The sequence below is a fragment of the Equus caballus genome, chromosome 13 (genome assembly GCF_041296265.1).
Source record: "Equus caballus isolate H_3958 breed thoroughbred chromosome 13, TB-T2T, whole genome shotgun sequence".
Taxonomy (NCBI): Eukaryota; Metazoa; Chordata; class Mammalia; order Perissodactyla; family Equidae; genus Equus; species Equus caballus.
In genome coordinates this window covers 4,648,830-4,666,233 of record NC_091696.1, presented here as the reverse complement: position 1 = coordinate 4,666,233, position 17,404 = coordinate 4,648,830, and the positions used below count along the sequence as shown (strand labels likewise).

The following is a 17,404-nucleotide window of genomic DNA, read 5'->3' as shown; positions in this document are numbered from 1 at the left end:
GTTGACAAAGCTATAAGCTCTTTTTCTCTGTGTGTCTATGTGTCTGTAATTCAGAAAGATCTTTATCTCTGATTGTGAGTGTGTAATGCTTTCCCACTTCAGGAGGGCATTAAAGTATATTGTCGTCTCTCAAAGGAAAGAATCTCTGTTCGGATTGGCTTATAGAGATACAAACACAGAAGTCGAATATGTCTAAAATTCTTAGAAAAAAAGAAATTGAACTTCTAATACTTTCAATAGACTAGAAAAGTATTCCGACAGAAACCTATTCAAACAGTTTAAGAATTCAAGTTCACACAATTTGGGTAAATCTTTGACAAGTGAGACTAGTTTAATAATTTTGGTTTAATAAAAATGGTTATGTCTTGTCTTATTTATCAGTGTTAGGCATACATTTTTTATTGTATTTGGGTGTATTCTTCCTAAACATATATAGGTTTAGTGATCAAATAGGGTAACATTACTTCTACTTAATGTTTAAGGTTATGAAAAATACAAATTTGCATTTAGCCCAATTTAATTATTATTCCAACAAACTTTATTTCAACAGTAACTATGTTTCGTAGTATGTTAGCTTGACAACAAATTCCAAGATCTTTAATTCACTTAAACCCTTGAACTGATATTAAGTTGTGTCAGTTAGTAGATATAGATTGGATACCCAGGTCGTTTCTAAGCAAGATAGAATCCTGAAACATTGATTACTAAACATAATTTTAAGTTTATATGCTCTGGCTGCAAATTTCTGTTTGTTACTGAGAGGTCATATCTTTGGATCTGTTAATGAATGTGTTTATTTCTACCATTTTGAGAAGTTGCGTAGAGGATGTTTGTGGCTATACAAAGTTCTAGGTAATTAGTAGAAAGTGAATTTTATTTGTCTTGGCCAAAGGTGGCTCACTTTTGATAAATTTCACCCTGAGATTTTCAAAAAGAGCTTATGGTTCTATTGGTATCAATATTATCTTGATGCAAAACTGGAATTTGATTTTCTTTCTGTCGAAATGATGAATTTATCATGGTGCATTGGTCTGCTCTTAAACAGAGGTTGTAAGAGTTTCTCTTTATGTTGTGCGTAATCTGCCCAAACAGCAGAGACGCTGTATCTCACCAGAAGAACTTTCTATACTTGGTTCTGGCCTTTGATTATTTTCTTTAAAATAAAACACACAACAAAATTTCTGCGGTTCTGAGAAAGTTCCAGTTCCTTGAAGTTGTGTTCCTTTTTGTATGATTATTTAAAATAGTGTATTGTTGCCTTTGATTTGTAAGTAGCAAGTACATTTTCAGGACCCATGACCCTATCGTAAGCGTTCAAATCTCCTGACAGTTTTTGGTTCTTCCTTCCCAAAAATCAAATCCGAAATATAAAATGAAATACAGTAAAATAAAACTTCCAGGATATCTTTTGTACCTTAACCATCCTTGAAACTTCCCAGAGGGTCCCTGGAAAATGACAAGATTTGTCCTTTCACCTTATAGAAAGAGAAGTGTTGGAAATAACTAGGTTTATGGATATGTTGCTATCGATGAGTTGCCTGGGAAGTTGAGGGCTTCCAAACTAAGTGTTCCGAGGGACAAGGCGGAGGCTGAGTTGCTTTTCATGTCCTTGCCCTGGAATTCACATGGGGAGGTGGGTCATTTCACTCCGGCCACTTCCAGGACTAATGGGCCAGTAAGACTCCCATTCCTCCCATGGGAAGCCCACCACCTCCAGGCAGAGGCAGGAGCTCAGAGCTGGTGCCCACGTTTTTCCAGCTCAGCCCACGGAGGATCAACAACATAGTAAAGATGTCAATGCTCCCAATTGGAAAGTCTCAGCAAATTGTTTCCGTAAATATAGACAAGATTATTCTAAATTTTGTATTTATAAAGGAAAAGAATTAGCATTGTTAAAACCACTTTAAAAAAGGATAGGGGGCTGGCCCCATGGCTGCGTGGTTAAAGTTCCGTGTGCTCTGCTCTGGCAGCCTGGGTTCACAGGTTCAGATCCTGCTCCACTCATCAGCCGTCCTGTGGAGCCATCACACATACAAAGTGGAGGGAGATTGGCATGGATGTGAGCTCAGGGCTAATCTTCCTCAAGAAAAAAAAAAAAAAAGAGGAGAGTTGGCAATGGATGTTGGCTCAGGGCAAATCTTCCTCACAAAAAAAAGAAGAAGAAAATGGGAAGACTCAGTCTACCTGATTTCAAGATGTATTATATAGCTACAGTAATCAAGACTGTGTGGTATTGGCCGAGGGGTAGACACACATGTCGGCAGAACAGAACAGAGAACCCAGAAATAGACCCACACAAATATGCCTGACTGATTTTTGATAAAGGTGCAAAAGCAACTCAATGGGCAGAAAAGAGCTTTTTAAACAAATAGTGATGGAAAGTTGGACGGCCACAGGCAAAAAATTTAATCTTGACCTGTCTCACACCTTAAACAAAAAAGTAACTCAAAATGCATCACTGGCTTACGTGCAAAATGTAAAACTATGATTTTTTTAAAAGCATAGGAGAAAATTTTGGGGATCTGGGGGTAGGCAAAAATTTCTTAGACTTGAAACCCAAACCACAATCCATAAAAGACAAAATTGACAAACTGGACTTCATCAAAATTAAAATCTTTTGCTCTGACAAAGATCCTCTTAAGAGGATTGAAAGACAACCTGCAGAGATGGAGGGGCCAGCCCAGTGGCGTAGTGCTTAAGTTTGCCAGCTCTGCTTCAGCGGCCTGGGGTTCGCAGGTTCGAATCCCGGGTACAGACCTATACACTGTTCATCAATCATGCTGTGGCGGCATCCCATATACAAAATAGGGGAAGATGGGCACAGATGTTAGCTCAGGGACACTCTTCCTCGCCAAAAAAAAAAAAAAAAAGACAAGCTACAGAGATGGAGAAAACATGTGCAAGTCACACGTCCAAGAAAGGACTACTGTCTGGAACCTACAAAGAATTCTAAAAACTCAACAGTAAAAAAGCAATCCGTTAGAATGGGGAAGAAACGTTTCACCAAGGAGGATGTACAGATGGCAAATAACCACACGGGAAGAGGTTTAACATCATTACCCACTAGGGAAACGCAAATGAAGACCACAATGAGTATCACCACACACCCATCAGGATGGCGGAAAATAAAAAACTATGACAACATCAAATGTGGGTGAGGGCACAAAGAAACTGCATCACTCATACATTGCTGGTGGAAATGCAAAATGGTACAGACTGGGGCCAGCCCAGTGGCGTAGTGGTTAAGTTCGGCACACTCTGCTTCAGTGGCCCGGGTTTGCATGTTCTGATCCTGGGCATGGACCTACACCACTCGTCAACCTTACAAAACAGAGGAAGGTTGGCGCAGATGTTAGCTCAGGGTGAATCTTCCCCATCAAAAAGAAAATTTTTTTTTAATAGTACAAACTGGAAAACACTCGGCAGTTTCATAACTACTAAATATGCAACTACCGTACAACCCAATGATCGCACTCCTGGGTGTTTTATCCCGGAGAAATGAAAACCTATGTCCACCAAAAAAATGTGCCTGAATGTTCACTGCATCCTTATTTGTACCAGCCCAACACTTGAAACACCCAGATGTCCTTCAGCGGGTGAATGGTTGAACTGCAGTAAATCTGTAGCAGCATATGACTCAGGAATACGACTCAGCAATGAAGGTGAACAAGCCATCAATACGCGCACGCAACAGCCTGGATGCATCTCCACAGAACTGTCAAGTGAAAAGAGCAAATCCCCAAATATTACAGACTGTGTGATTCCCTTTATATGACATTCTCAAAATGTCAGGGTTATAGAGAGAGACCATGAGTATCGCCAGGAGGTGGGGATAGCGCGGGCATTGGTGGTGGAGAGCAGTGTGAGTATAAGAGTGTAGGATGCACACAGGAGGTCTTTGTGTTGATGGAATAGGTTTGTATCTTGATTGCTGCCATAGTTACGCAAATCCACACAGGTGGTAAAAGGGCGTAGACCCCCACACACGTAATACCGAGGTCAGTTTCCTGATGTGGATAGTACACTATAGTTACGGAAGATGTCACCGTTGGGGGAAATTTGGCAAATGGTACACGGGATCTCTGTGTATCCCCTTTGCAGTTTCCTGTGAATCAATAATTATTGCAAAATAAAAGGCTAAAAATCCCAACAAAGCACATTACGTTGAGTGAGAAATTCAGACACAAAAGAGGTCTGTGTAATTCCAATTTTACGGGTCTTTAGAAAAGACAAGTCTGATGGATAGGAACAGAGAGCAGATTGGCGGCTTCTTAGGGCTAAGGCTGGCTGGACAGTTTGGGAAGAGGCACAGGAATATTTGCTGTATGTCTTGATTTTGGTGGTAGCTACCTCATCATGTAAATTTTCCAAAAGTAATCAAAATGTACACAGTAAGTGAATGCTTTTTTTATATGGATATAAGCTATATGTTAATAAAGTTGATTTTCGAAACAAGTGGTTTTTCCAGATTATTTAACAGTTATGTAGCGGTTCTTAGGTAGCAATGAAGGGTAAGCCGTCTTGTGTTCACGCTTCCCTCCCCCCTTAGTGATACAACCCTAACTTCTTTCTCAACTTGGATTACGGCTGGTGCGGTCCTGTGATTGGTTCAGGCTGAAGATATCTGAGAGGAGACAGCCTGAGCATCCTTAGGCCGTCTTCTTAACGGCAAAGACATCGCCCTGGAATCTCTTTCCTCCTCCCGCCCCCTCCATAGTACAGAGCGCCCAGTGCGGCAGCTGCCCTGGACCCAGAGGTGGGAGCCACATGTCAGCATGGCACAGCCGAGCCGTCAGCCGTCGTCCCCGGGTGGCTTCAGGACAGACTCATTTCCCTCCTCTCGCTGCAGGATCCCAGGAGGAGGAGAGAGCGGCCGGTTCACTTAAACTGCGTGTTTGGAGTCTGTCTGCTTCAGCGCTTTACCAGGACGTGAACGTGCCCCGTGCTGCCCACCGGCGGGTGTGAGAGTGTCCATTTCTCCACACCTTGTGGTGACACTGAGTATTGTCAAACTTCTTACATGATGGGAAAAGGACAGCCTGTTGCTGTGGTTTGATTTCTATATTCCTGGCCATTAGTAAGTGTCATGGACTGAATTATGTCCCCTCCCCAAATTCATCTGCTGAAGCCCTCACCCCCCAGTGTGACTGTATTTGGAGACGGGGCCTTGAAGGAGGTGATTAAGGTTAAATGAGGTCACAACGTGGGACCCTAATCTGATAGGACTGGTGGTGTCCTTATAAGAAGAGGAAGTGACGCTACAGATTTCTCTGTCTCTGTCTCCCCTACAAACACACACACGCATGGCCAAGTGAGGACACAGCAAGAACGGGACCGTCTGCAAGCCAGTAAGAAAGGGTTTACCGGCAATCAGCCATGAAGCAACCTTGGTCTCGGACTTTCCACTTCCCAGAACTGTGAGAAAATGAATGTCAGTTCTCAAAGTCCCCAGTCTGAGGATTTTGTCATGACAGCCCGAGCTGACTAAGTCTGTCAGGCTCAGACATTTTCCATACGTATTTATCAGACATTTACCCCTTATTGTTTGTGAATTACGTGTTCATATTCTTTGCCTAGTTTTCTTTAACAAAAAAGTCCCTATTTGTAGGAGATATTATATTAAAAATGTCCCACCTTTATAAAATATGTTGTAAATCAATTTTCCAGTGTGTCATTTGTCTTTTGGAATGGATTACATTGTCCTTTTGCATATCAAATTTCAGAGGTTTTACAGAGTTGAAACTGTGTCTCTTTTCCTTTGGGGCATCTGGATATTCTGAGCGACTGAGGATGGGGGCCAACCATGCCAGAAAACCGATCCTGAGATTACAGGGCTCCAAGCCCTTGGTACCAGCTAGTCTCTGAGGAGGAAAAGGGGCTGAGATGAGTTCATTGCACGGCCAGTGAGAGAGTCAGTGGTGCCTGCATGATGAAACCCCAACAAAAACTCGGGTCACCAAAGCTCAGGTGAGCTGCTCTCTTGGTGACACACATCTGTGTGCTGTGGGGGTGGCACAGCCAGAGGACATGGAAGACTGGCATTAGGGACTGTCCCAGCGCTCTCTGATGCTCCCACTCGCAAGATGTTTCTCTCCAATAATTCAGCATTCTTGTTATTACTCTTTCTTCTCCATGCCCATCTTATTCAACAGCTTTAGCTCTTCCTGTCTTCTTGCTTTTTCCAGAAATTTCTCCAACACCCTAATTTCTTTTTCATTGTTCCTGTTTCTTCACTCACTCTAGATTTCCCTTCTATCACATAAACTTGGAATGAGAGGTTGCGAAAGGACTCCCAGGAGGATTAAAATAGAGCACACTGCGTGTGTGCCCCTGTGCCCTTGGGTCCGCGTGCCAGGGACCCTTTCCAGGAATGCACATCTTGTTGGGTCGCCGTTCCTTACTCTGAATTTCAGATTACCATCCAGGTACCCAGAGCACTCTCTTCCTTCTTTCCCCTCTTCCCATTGCTCTCCCTCAATATCTTCACCGTGTTTCCTTATTTCCTGTAGCTTAGCGCACAACCTGAAGGACCTACAACTAGAATACACAACTACGTACTGAGGGGCTTTGGGGAGAAAGGAAAAAAAAGAAGATTGGCAACAGATGTTAGCTCAGGTGCCAATGTTTAAAAAAATAAAAGACTCTAGCTTAAGATCTGCCTCATCTTCTATTGCTTTTTCTAAAGAAAAATAATTCAGGATTATCTTTCAGAGTTAAGAAACTTGCTTGAATCATCACAACCCCATTAAGCAACATTATTGTTTGACACCGAACGGGCAACCAGGCTTTGCACCACACACATCGTGAAGGTGAGAAGACTTTCCTCTTTATTATATTTCCCTGAGAGATGAAACATCACCGCCTGTTTCATAATCTAAATAACATACAGACATGTCATCAAGGCAAGTTTAAAAAGTACAACTGAATTCTCCCAATTCAATAAGGAAGCCTAAAATATATAAATTTATATTTACAGGAATTTGCGGGAACTACCCACCTGACTATAAGTAAAAATAATATATATATTATGTAAATATAATAGATAAAAACACAAAAAGTCTCTTAAAAATGTAAACAAAATTACGTATATAGCAGCTATAATGCTCATTACCAAACTTTGCGTGTTTTCAAAACCATGACTATTTCAAAACTATTTACAATAAAAATATAAATTATAAAAATCAATATAGTAATCCTATGGGCAACATTTTAAAAATAAACCAATGAAATTTCTGGCATATGTGAAGTTATCCATCCCAATCCTTGGCTCTAATTTGATATTTTTAAAATAATTCCCTCCTATCTGGAACCCCTACACTCCGCCTTCAGATTGTTCTAGACTGTGGAAACCACGTGGGTAACAACCAGGCCTGCAGCTTCTACCTCGGGGGACGGTTGAGTTCAACAGTCTGAGGATGTGGCAGTGCCTTAGGAAGGGGTGGACGCTGAGAAGACCCTGGTTCCTTCTTGTCCCTCCCTGGACTCCTGGCTGTGCCCCCAGCTCCTAGGAGTACGACACGAGAACCGTTCGGCTCATTCTCAGGTTCTGGGTTCTTCTAGACTATGTGCATAATTGGCTCCTCTCTTCCTTCCTCATGTCTGTCATTGGTGTCTGGGATGACTTCCTGCTCACAACCCGCGTCTCCCCGGCCTCAGTGACCTGGAAGTAAGAGAAAGAGAGGAGGTCAGATTGTGAAGAGGCAACTCCCCACATACGAAGATGGGTCACATTCTCAGTCAACTCTAACCAGAGTTTAAACAAACTGATAAATCACACTGTGTCTCTGATCTCCATTCTAAACCCCAATCCTGAACCATCATTTTCAGGTGTGATTCTTGGACTTTGGTGAGCCTGACGCCAAAAATTACTTAACACGCCTAAGGGCAGGCCCAGTGATCGGCTTTATAGACAAGACTGGGGGATGCTGCTCAGGGAGTGGCGCCCACGTGGAGGAGATGCTGCTTTAGGCTTACCTTGCACGTCGTCCTTTGTGCTGCTTAAAATCTGGACTTCCAACCACACTACGAACATCACTAACCTGTCAGCATCAGGAACCATGAGACCAGATCCCTAAGGATGAAGGCCTGGTCCCTAATGCTAACCCTGGATGCCAATGTTTAACCATGACACTTAGCCCTAATCTTGGCTGTGGTCTGAATGCTTGTGTCCCCCAGATTCACACGCAGAAATCCTAACCTCTAAGGCCGTGGTGTAGGGAGATGGGGCCTTTGGGAGGTGATTCGGTCGTGGGGTGGAGCCCTCATGAATAGGATCAGTGCCCCTGTAAAGGAGACCCCAGAAAGCTGGCTGGCCCGTTCGACCAGGTGAGGACACAGCAAAAGTAGGCAGTTGGCCACCCAGAAGAGGGTCTCTACCAGAACCTGACCACGCTGGTCCTCTGGGCTCCCAATTCCAGCCTCTAGAACTGCGAGAAGTCAATGCTGGTCATCAGCCACACAGCCTGCGGTACTCTGTTAGCAGCCCTACTGGACTAAGACACTAGTTCACAGGTTTAAACCAAATCTTTGCTTCATCCTCTGCCCAAATCTCCCACTCTCGCCTGTTGATTGTCAGCAGCCGCACTGAAGCTAGTTTTCTTAGCCTTTGCTCTTTCCGACACATTCCTTGACCAGAAACTTGCAGGAAAAAGTGCAATGGTGCAAGAGGAGAGGTTGGTGCAGAAGGGGCGAGTCGGGCGAAAGGAAGGGCTCACGGGAGATCTGGCCGTAAGCAGTGTGTTTGAAAGTAAATTTGGCTGAAAACATAGCTGGTCGTCATTTATCGTCTATGATTGGCTACGTAGACTGTCCCATCTAACATCCTCTTGTTAAGCATTGACTTTTTGTGAACAAGTTCCTATGGCTGGTATCACCGAAGGATGGCAGGCCAAAAACGAATTTAAAAAAGAAATTCAAAAACACAATATATGGAAAAAATGGGAAACGTATTCATTTTCATAAAAATCAATGTTTCACAAAAGCTATTATTAAGACCCAACAGCTTTGGGTGCAGTGATTTCAGCCAAATCCAGGACTTGGTGACAAGCTGGTTCCTGAGGTGTGGCCACGCAGACAGGCCCCGAGGTCGTGCGTGTGTGTGGCTGGCAGTTCGTGGCTGCAGCTGGGTCGGTGTCTGGTGGACCTCGGCTGCTCGACTGCACGGTGTGTGGAAGGGTGACGTGGGGTGGGGGGCCCTTGACGGTGGGCCCAGCAAGTGGATTCCTCAGGTTTCCTAAACAGACAGGAAACCGTCCTGTCAACACCTGAGAGGACACAGACCTACCTTCCCTCAGGCCTCCACGGTCCCTGGAGCCCTGGGGCAGCAGGGCGCGGTCTCGGCCCCACACCCAGAGATCGGGATCAAAAGCCTGGATCTGGAAAGACAAACAGCCTCCTGAAGAGATGACGACTCTGCAGCTGGACCCCCACCCTCCCTTGTCCAGCCTCCAGTTCCTTCTCTTCCCAAGTCCCAACTCCAATCCTCCAGGATCCCCTCTCTCTGCAGTTGGGCCCTGCCCCTCCCCCAGCCCCCAAGCCCACCCACCTCCTCGCACTCTTCCCGGGTGACCCTCATCCTCCAGTCCATGGAACGGACGAACTGTAATCGCAGTTTGTGGAACAAGGGGCGCTCAGCGCGGTTTTTCCCATAGAGGAAGGAAAAGATGGCCTGTTTGGGGGCCTGGTTATCCTCTTCCATGTCGTTGGCCAGGTAGCTGGGGGAGACATCAGGATGGGCTCAGGAGGGGACCAGGAAGGCCCTCCGCCTGGGGTCAGCTTCCCAGACAGGACACAGGCTCATCATCTTCACACCGGACCTGCGGAGCCCTGCCCAGCGTCACAGAGTGCCACCCAGCCTCCAAAACGCCACTGCTGGGCAGGGACCCGAAGGACGCCTCTCACACTTTGATGATGAAGACAAAACCCAAAACCCCTCTTCCCTTCACTGGGTGTCTGTGCCCACAGCCGTCTCCTCAGACTGTGAGCACACATGCAGCTCCTGAGGGCAGGAAGGGATGTGACGCTATTTCTGACTTCATCCTTCCCGCCAAGTGACTGACACAGGCCTTGGTTCCTATTGATGCATTAATTCAACAGCACATCTTGACTGTCTCTTCCTGTCACCTCGTATTCCCTGGCATGCAGGAAACACTTGATATGGTTTTGTTAAATGAATGATTGAATGGATGGATGAGTGAGTAAATGCTTTATCTCATAGCCAAATGCAATACTGATCACCTCCTAGACACAACATACCTTAAACTTTTACAAAATGAGAAGAGTTGTGCTGAGTGTTTTGAGAATGCACTGAGGTTTTGACAGGACCTGCCGTCAACAGGTGTCTAGTCTAATGGGCTAAAGAAGGGGAGCGCAGAGATAAGAAATAACTATAATCCAAGAGACCACATTATAATTAAAGTGCTACCGGGAGGCAGAAGTCAGGGGGGGCCGGGAAGGCATCAGGAAGGTTCCGATGTTTGAACCGACTCTAAGGATAGGCATTTTCTCCAGATAAATACGCATGAGGGGCAGCTAGACGGAAAGCACCATACGGAAGCAGAGGGAAGGGTGTTTGGAGGGAGCAGTGGACCAGAGGGATGAAATATCAGGAGAGAGTGGGTTTGATGGAGACACTAGAGACGGTTGCATTCAAACGGAGGACTCTGGCCTTGATTTATGAGGCACTGAGCCCAGGGAACGGCGAAGGAGGGTGTGGAGGCGCTAGACCTGTGTTTGGAAGGATATTCAGGCAGATAAAGCCCACTGGCCCTGGGGGAGAATGTAGGAAACACCGGCACTTTCCGATAGATCTGTGTGAGGTCACGAGGCCCTGAACCGCGGCCTCGGTCCTGGGAATCCAGAGGAGGGGGACAGTGACACTTGGTGTTGATCTGGGAGGAGAGAGAGGATCAGAAAGGGTACCTTCGATGGCCTGTTTGCTTGGGGGCAGGATGCTGTCAGCTCTTCCTTTCCCTACTTTTAGGATGTTTGCTGTTTTCTTTTGTTTGATCTTTTAACTGACCTTGGCATTATTTGTTTTTGCAAAGAACAGCATGAAAAAACACTATACAGTAACCCTGTCATTTTTATGCAGAGAGGAAACTGGACAAATAAGTTCAAGCAGAGGAGAGGGCAGGGTCCCACTTCTCTCCTCCACCCTCCCAGGGGGCAGAACATTGACTGAAGGGAGCAGGGGAAATACTCACAGAGCGATGAAGAAATGAATCCGCCGGTACTGCCAGGAGAAGAGGCCAGCCCGGCTGAAATAAGCTATGACCATGGACAGCAGATACTGATGGAAACAGGAGGGGAAAAAATCACCAAAGATGTCCCACCCTGGAGGGGGAGGAACAGCGGGATAAGGGGGCGGGAACTGGGGCAGGTGCTGCTGCTGCTCAGAGAGGAGACCCCTGTGTTGAGTGAGCCTGCGCGTTTGGGGAGGGGCAGGGGTCGTCAGAGGGTCAGAGTTTGGGATGCTCCCAGGACAGCAGGCTCTGCTGGTTTAAGCGTCTGCTTGAGGACGGCCCGCACAGGAGAGCCTTTCATAAGCTGGAGCAAAAGGGAGACCCAGGAGCTGAGAGGAGAGAGGACTTAAGGTGGCAACAATCAAAGGGGCTCGCCTCCCGCTCAGGTCCCGGAGGATCTGTAAGAGACCACGAGGCTCCCACGGGACCTGGGACAGGCGTCAGGGTGGAGAGGGAAGTGACCTGTGGGATCTGAGAGCGCTCCCCCGCCCCAGGAGAGATGCTGGAGCAGGAGTCCATCTGAGCGGAAAACACTGTACCTTGTCAGATACCAACAGATCTCGGTCCCAGGCCAGGAATCTTTTAACGACAGGATCCTCTGAGAAGAGAGGGCACATGTTAGGGTGACAACCGGAACAGGGCTGCTTTGGGAGCGTTCCAGAGTAAGGAGGACCAGGCCTCCCTGGGAGAAGTGTTTGCATTGTGTCCAAGGGTGAGGCTGATGGGAAAAGGGGAGAGAAGACCATTCAAGAAAGATGGTGCCCCCCTTGCCTGGGGCGGCTGAGTGAGAGGTAGGTGTCCGTCGCATGTCTGCGTGGCTCAGATCTGACATAAACAGTGATGCTCCCTCACCATGCATGAGTGTACACTGCAGAGGCCGCAAAGTCACTCAGTCACTTTCTCAACTGACAGCCACATCAGAGTGCAGAGGGAGCCTTGCCATCCCCCTTAGACATATTCAAAGGCCAGCAAGAGTGAAGACGTCTCAGAGGGACAGTCAAAACCAAGCTCTTATCCCAAGTGCACACTCTTCCCAAGTCTTGCCCAACCCTCTGTGACGCCTAAGTGTCTCCAGCGAGTGATCGTTACTCAGTGCTCCAAGAAGGAGAGCACAGCACCTGGCAGGGAATTCTTTTCCACTGGAAATGGGTAGTCATTGGAAGTTTCTTCTCTTTTTAAAAAAAGGATAGGATTGGGCTGCCCTGCAGTGTTTTGGTTAAGTTCGCGCATTCCACTTTCACCGCCCAGGTTTCATGGTGCTGGATCCTGGGCGCGAACCCATGTGCAACTCATTAAGCCATGCTGTGGCGGTGACCCACAAACCAAATAGAGGAAGATTGCACAGATGTTAGCTGAGTGACAGGCTTCCTAACCGAAAAAAAAAAAGAATAGGATGGAGGGTGCTGTCGGGGGCTCTTCCTACCGAGCAGTGTGGTGAAGACCTCGTGGTGTTCAGGCAGCACTGTGGACGCCCGCTGTTTCTTCAGCTTCATCCTGAGTCCACACAGCCACTCCACCGCCCAGCTGTCCTCAGCCTTGGCGGCTGTCTCCTCCTCCGTCTCCTCCTGGAGAGACTCCGACCACTCCCTCTTCCTCTTCAGGCCCGAGGACTCAGGCAGGGGCCTGGGATCTACCCAGCGGGCTGAGGAAAGAGACCAGGCCAACACTTCAAGCTTTTGTCTTTGGAATTCAGCCATTGGTCACCCAAGCGCCAGCCACCCCGAAAACCAAACCTCCTCTCCATTCTCTGCAGCCTCGTAGACTATTGGCCTTCTCCCAATCCATCTCTCCATCTTGCTCCTCGATGACATCCATCTGCTCCCATTCACCTGGTCTTTGTTCCCTCGCCCTGTGCTCAAAACTCCTCCGCATTATAGACAATTTCTCCCATTTGGAAAAGAACACAAAAGGAAGCCTCCACTTGTTTCCTCTCTTCCCTTTCTCACCCTTGGATCTCAGCTCCTAACCCTCCTCCCTTGCTTCCCAGGTTCTCTTCCTTCCATGTGGATATCCTGGTCCCCCACTCCTGTGTGCTCCTTCTCCAATCCCCGGCTTTCGGCATCTCTCCTTCTCGCACACACACCCTGCTCAGCTACTCCTTCCTGACTTCTGTTCCTTCTCCTCCTTACTGGTCGACCCTCTCAGACCCCTTCTCACTCCAGCTTCCTCACCTGATGGTCCTGGGCTTTCTTCATTCACTATCACCTCCAGGGGGTACCCTGACGTGCTAGGCTGGGGACTCGGTGGACGACTGCTCATGATTTCTCCCAAACTCTTTCTTCCCTGCCAAGAAAGCTACACCCTAGTCTGCCCCAAATCCTCCTCTGGATTCTGGCTGAATATAAGCCCGTTATCCCTTCTCCAAGCTGTGGAGAAGCTAGGAGCGGAGAAAAGCTCTGAGAAGATGCTGTTGGCCACCTCCGCTGCCAAGCACCACGGAGTTTGGTCCTTCCAATCAGGAAGGTCGGAAGCCTCTGATGTCATCGTCATTCCAACCTGGCAACCAGTTTGAAGGAAAATGCGTGTAACTGCCAAACCAATGTGTGCACTTCTCCTGGAGATCAGGGGTAAGCGAGAACTCCTGCCACTGACCCCACCTCTGACCATCCTCCTCAGCCATCCTCCAGGGGTCCGGATGCCTCGTCATCCCTCCCCAGCAGATGCCCTGTTCTCTCCATTCTAGACTTGAGACACGTTGGACTCTCTCCCTCCTTCCTGATCCTATTTCAGAGCATAGTCTGTGGGGGAGGAAGGGAAGTGAGGAGGAAACTGAGGGGAAGCGGAAATGGGAAGACCTTATAAGAGTGAAATAAGTATGTAAAAACCATCCCAGGTGCATTGACTTCTGGATTAAAAAGTCACTAAAACACTCAATTTGGCCAAGCTCTTCTGCTCCGTGGTTACTGACACTCTGCTCAGGATTCTGTGCTGGGGACACACAGCCTCTACCCTCAGGCATCTTTGAGTCAAGGGACATTTTGAGCACCTAAGACCATAGAAAACTGTACCTGTGCTCACACACACACACACACAGACACCCTGACACTTCACATGGTGTCTCCAATCTCAAGGAGTCTGTGGATTGCCTAAAGTCTGCCCCTCGATTCCAGTTAAGAAACTCTAGTCTACAGAACAAATTTTTGACCGTGTGCATCACTCTTGACCCAGAAATTTCACTACCATTTGTGTATCCTATGAATAAAATGTCACATGCACAAAAAGACGACATGGAAGAACCTCCAATTCAAGACAGAATATGATGTTTCTGTGAAGATGGGGAGGACGTGGGGGTACAAAGTGCAGGAAATAGCCACCTTGTCTAGATAGGTCACAACTAGGCAGTGCCCATCTTAAGATACGTCGGTATGTTGTTCAAAAGTGGACTAAAGAGCCCACGTTGGGTGTGACATGTTTGGGGGAAACTCCTCCTGTGGAGCGGTTTCACCACAGTGGCTGTAGCGACAGAGCAGAAATATCAGCAGAGTGAAGCAGAAGTGCTGTGCAAACACCATCCTTTCCACATGAGGGTCACATGGAGAAATTCAAATACAGATGCCTGGACCCAGCCCCATAGATTCTAACAGAACTGAGGTGGGGCCTGATTTAACTTTCTCATGGACGCACACTGGGATCTGGAAATTTCTGGGTTGGATGTGCCACCCAGGTCAGGGCAATGGGGATCCTAAAGAAAGCAACGTCACTGCTGAGTGAAATAAACAGAAGGGAGGTCAGCTGTGATCTGGGCCTCACATGGCAGGGCTGTGGCCAGACTGAGTCCATGCTGAGCGGGCCTTATGAACCAGCCTCCAATCCTCCTGCCAACCGGCCCACGACAACCCCTCCAGCAGCCTCGGTGCTGACGTGGACAAGGAGACCTGCGATCCGAGTTTGTCCTGAGCACCCACCCAATGGTGCATGTGCCCATGAAGAAACTGCCCTCTCCTCCAGGAAGCTCACCACTTGCCAGGGGCTGCCCATCTGCCCGTTCTGTCATCCTCCAGGGAACAGTGGTCACTGTACCTCCCCTTCTGTGACCTAAAAGACCTAGAAAAACCCCTGGGAGAATGACAGCGACTGCTAAATCACAGAAGAGAATTCCGTGACGGGGACATGGAGGAGAGGTGCTGGCTGTTGCCCTCGAAGGTCTGGTGTCTGAAGCTAATTATTATGGGCAAATCTTGCTCGTTAACTTTTATACCCCCCTCCCTCATGGCTGAGATATTCTTGGTGGATCCCCAAAGAAGGTTCGTTGGACTCTGGGATTCATTGCCCATCTGCCAAGTCTTACAAAAAGTTGTTTAAACACCAATGTGCCCATTTATGTTAGAAAAACTTGTTTTGAAATAAAGATTTGTCATTCATAAGACACTTCGGGAGCACTGTCTCATTTTCTTTGTTGAGGTGGGAAACTGGGTTCGAGTATTTGATTTTTAGACATGACGGTATTCAGTAGTACAAGTGAGCAGTGGAGGCCGGTGACCCAGGCTGACGGGCCCTCTCCTCAACTTCACCGTGGCCCTTCCAAGCTGCTCAGAGAAGCTGCCATCCTTCACCTGGTGAAAATGGAAAAGGATGTGGGGAAATGGTCCCTGCATGTTTTCCTGGCTCAGGCCCGGAGGAAGTGTGGTTCGCTTGCTCCCATTGCAGCATTGCCTCTGTGAGAACTCAGGCACAGGCCACGCTTAACAGCAGCAAAGCTGGGAAAGACCCTTCCTGGCCACGCAGCCCCTTCCACGAGCAACTTGGGAGGCTCCCACGTTTGTGTGGGATTCGGGATTCATCTAACACTGCAGTTCAGCTGGGGAAATCAGGAATGGGTGACGGGCCCATTCATTTGGGTGAATCAGTACTTAGTCCCTTATTTTTTTAAGAGCATTTTCTAGAAAACTTTTACTATAAAGACTTCCTCTGTCAGTTGCATATGTATCTAAATCTTTGAAAAGCTAAGTAAGACTCTCCCCAGCATTACAACCCACGGTTGTTTTTTAAGGGCCTGATAAGAGCTCTCTCTTTAAAATGTAAACCTCAGGGAAGATAATGTCCCTATCTCTGTCACCATGGGCCTTTGGGCTAGATGTTAGGCATCTCGCTCTGAGCTATAACTCCCTGCTTGTCATACAGATAGAAGTTTTCTTTTTCCTTTGGGTACAGGTGGACGGCCACCCTGACTACCAGGTGAATTGAGGATGATCTATGAAAGAATGCACAGCAAATGGGGCTGTCTAGTCCCCTTACAGGAGGCAAGTTACCGTCCATCTTGAGACGATGGCCGTACTGGATTATCTGTGTTGAGCTGGATAAAAAGATGAGGTACTGTTCTCTCTTTGCAGTCTTACTAGTGGTCCCCGTGCTAATGCATAACAGTGTCTTGACTTAACGGTCATTCAACAACAAAACTGTTCCTTATTTCTACATTTCTGGAGAGGATCTGGGTTGGCAGGAGATTTTAGTTTTAATCCCAACCCCAGCTTTTAAGAAACAATTGGTCAAGGACACGGTCAAATTAATTCACCAAAACAGTAATGATAATCATGGTCATTCTTATCCCATGTTTGAACAACGACACTGTTCCCTACCACAAACTGCATCCTCTTTGAGAGGTAAGATCCCAGGTATTTGTTTTATTTTGCGGTTTGTGTTTCCTTTCTGACTTTCCTACACTTTTTATGCATTAGGTGTCTAATCCACTAGAGCTACAATGTCTGTACTCTTGTTCTTCCTTGGAGAAACTATACGCCCACGGGTGATAGTAATTCACGTCACGGCGGGGCATTAACTGGATCCTAGTCTTTCATTGAAACTTCTCCAGGTATTTCAGTCAAGGGGACATGATCCACCCTTTCCTTCCCCTCTGCTGGTGGTGGGGGAGTCTCAGTTCTAACCCAAAAGATCTCAGCGCAGGGAAAAGATCAGGGATCCAGGACACAATCGCACCGCCTCCTAGTTGAGGCGACACTTTCCTTGAGCCCTAACAGCAGTGAAGATAAAGGGGAAATTGCGTCCCAGGTCTTAGCGGCCAATTCTCAAAATATGGCTCGATGATGTACAGAGTTTTAAGACGTTCCCTAAACGTGTCGGCGCGTAGACTCACGGGAAAGAGAGTCCTGGTGTGTGTCTGGCTCCCTGGAGCGGGCCCTGGCTGGCGCACTTCCGGCATCGTG

General features: G+C 47.3%; 1 protein-coding gene across 1 annotated transcript; it reads right to left on the bottom strand.

Moving 5' to 3' along the window:
* Positions 1-6,804: 6,804 nt before the first annotated feature.
* On the bottom strand, positions 6,805-13,696 carry LOC100061360 (speedy protein E4-like). The gene is made up of 7 exons (XM_023655227.2): positions 13,415-13,696; positions 12,667-12,885; positions 11,783-11,841; positions 11,205-11,290; positions 9,545-9,713; positions 9,284-9,374; positions 6,805-7,660 (listed from the first exon to the last, which is right to left on the bottom strand). Exons 1-7 carry the CDS (start codon positions 13,500-13,502, stop codon positions 7,653-7,655), a joined length of 720 nt encoding a protein of 239 aa, XP_023510995.2. The 5' UTR covers positions 13,503-13,696; the 3' UTR covers positions 6,805-7,652.
* Between the last annotated feature and the right edge of the window lie 3,708 nt (positions 13,697-17,404).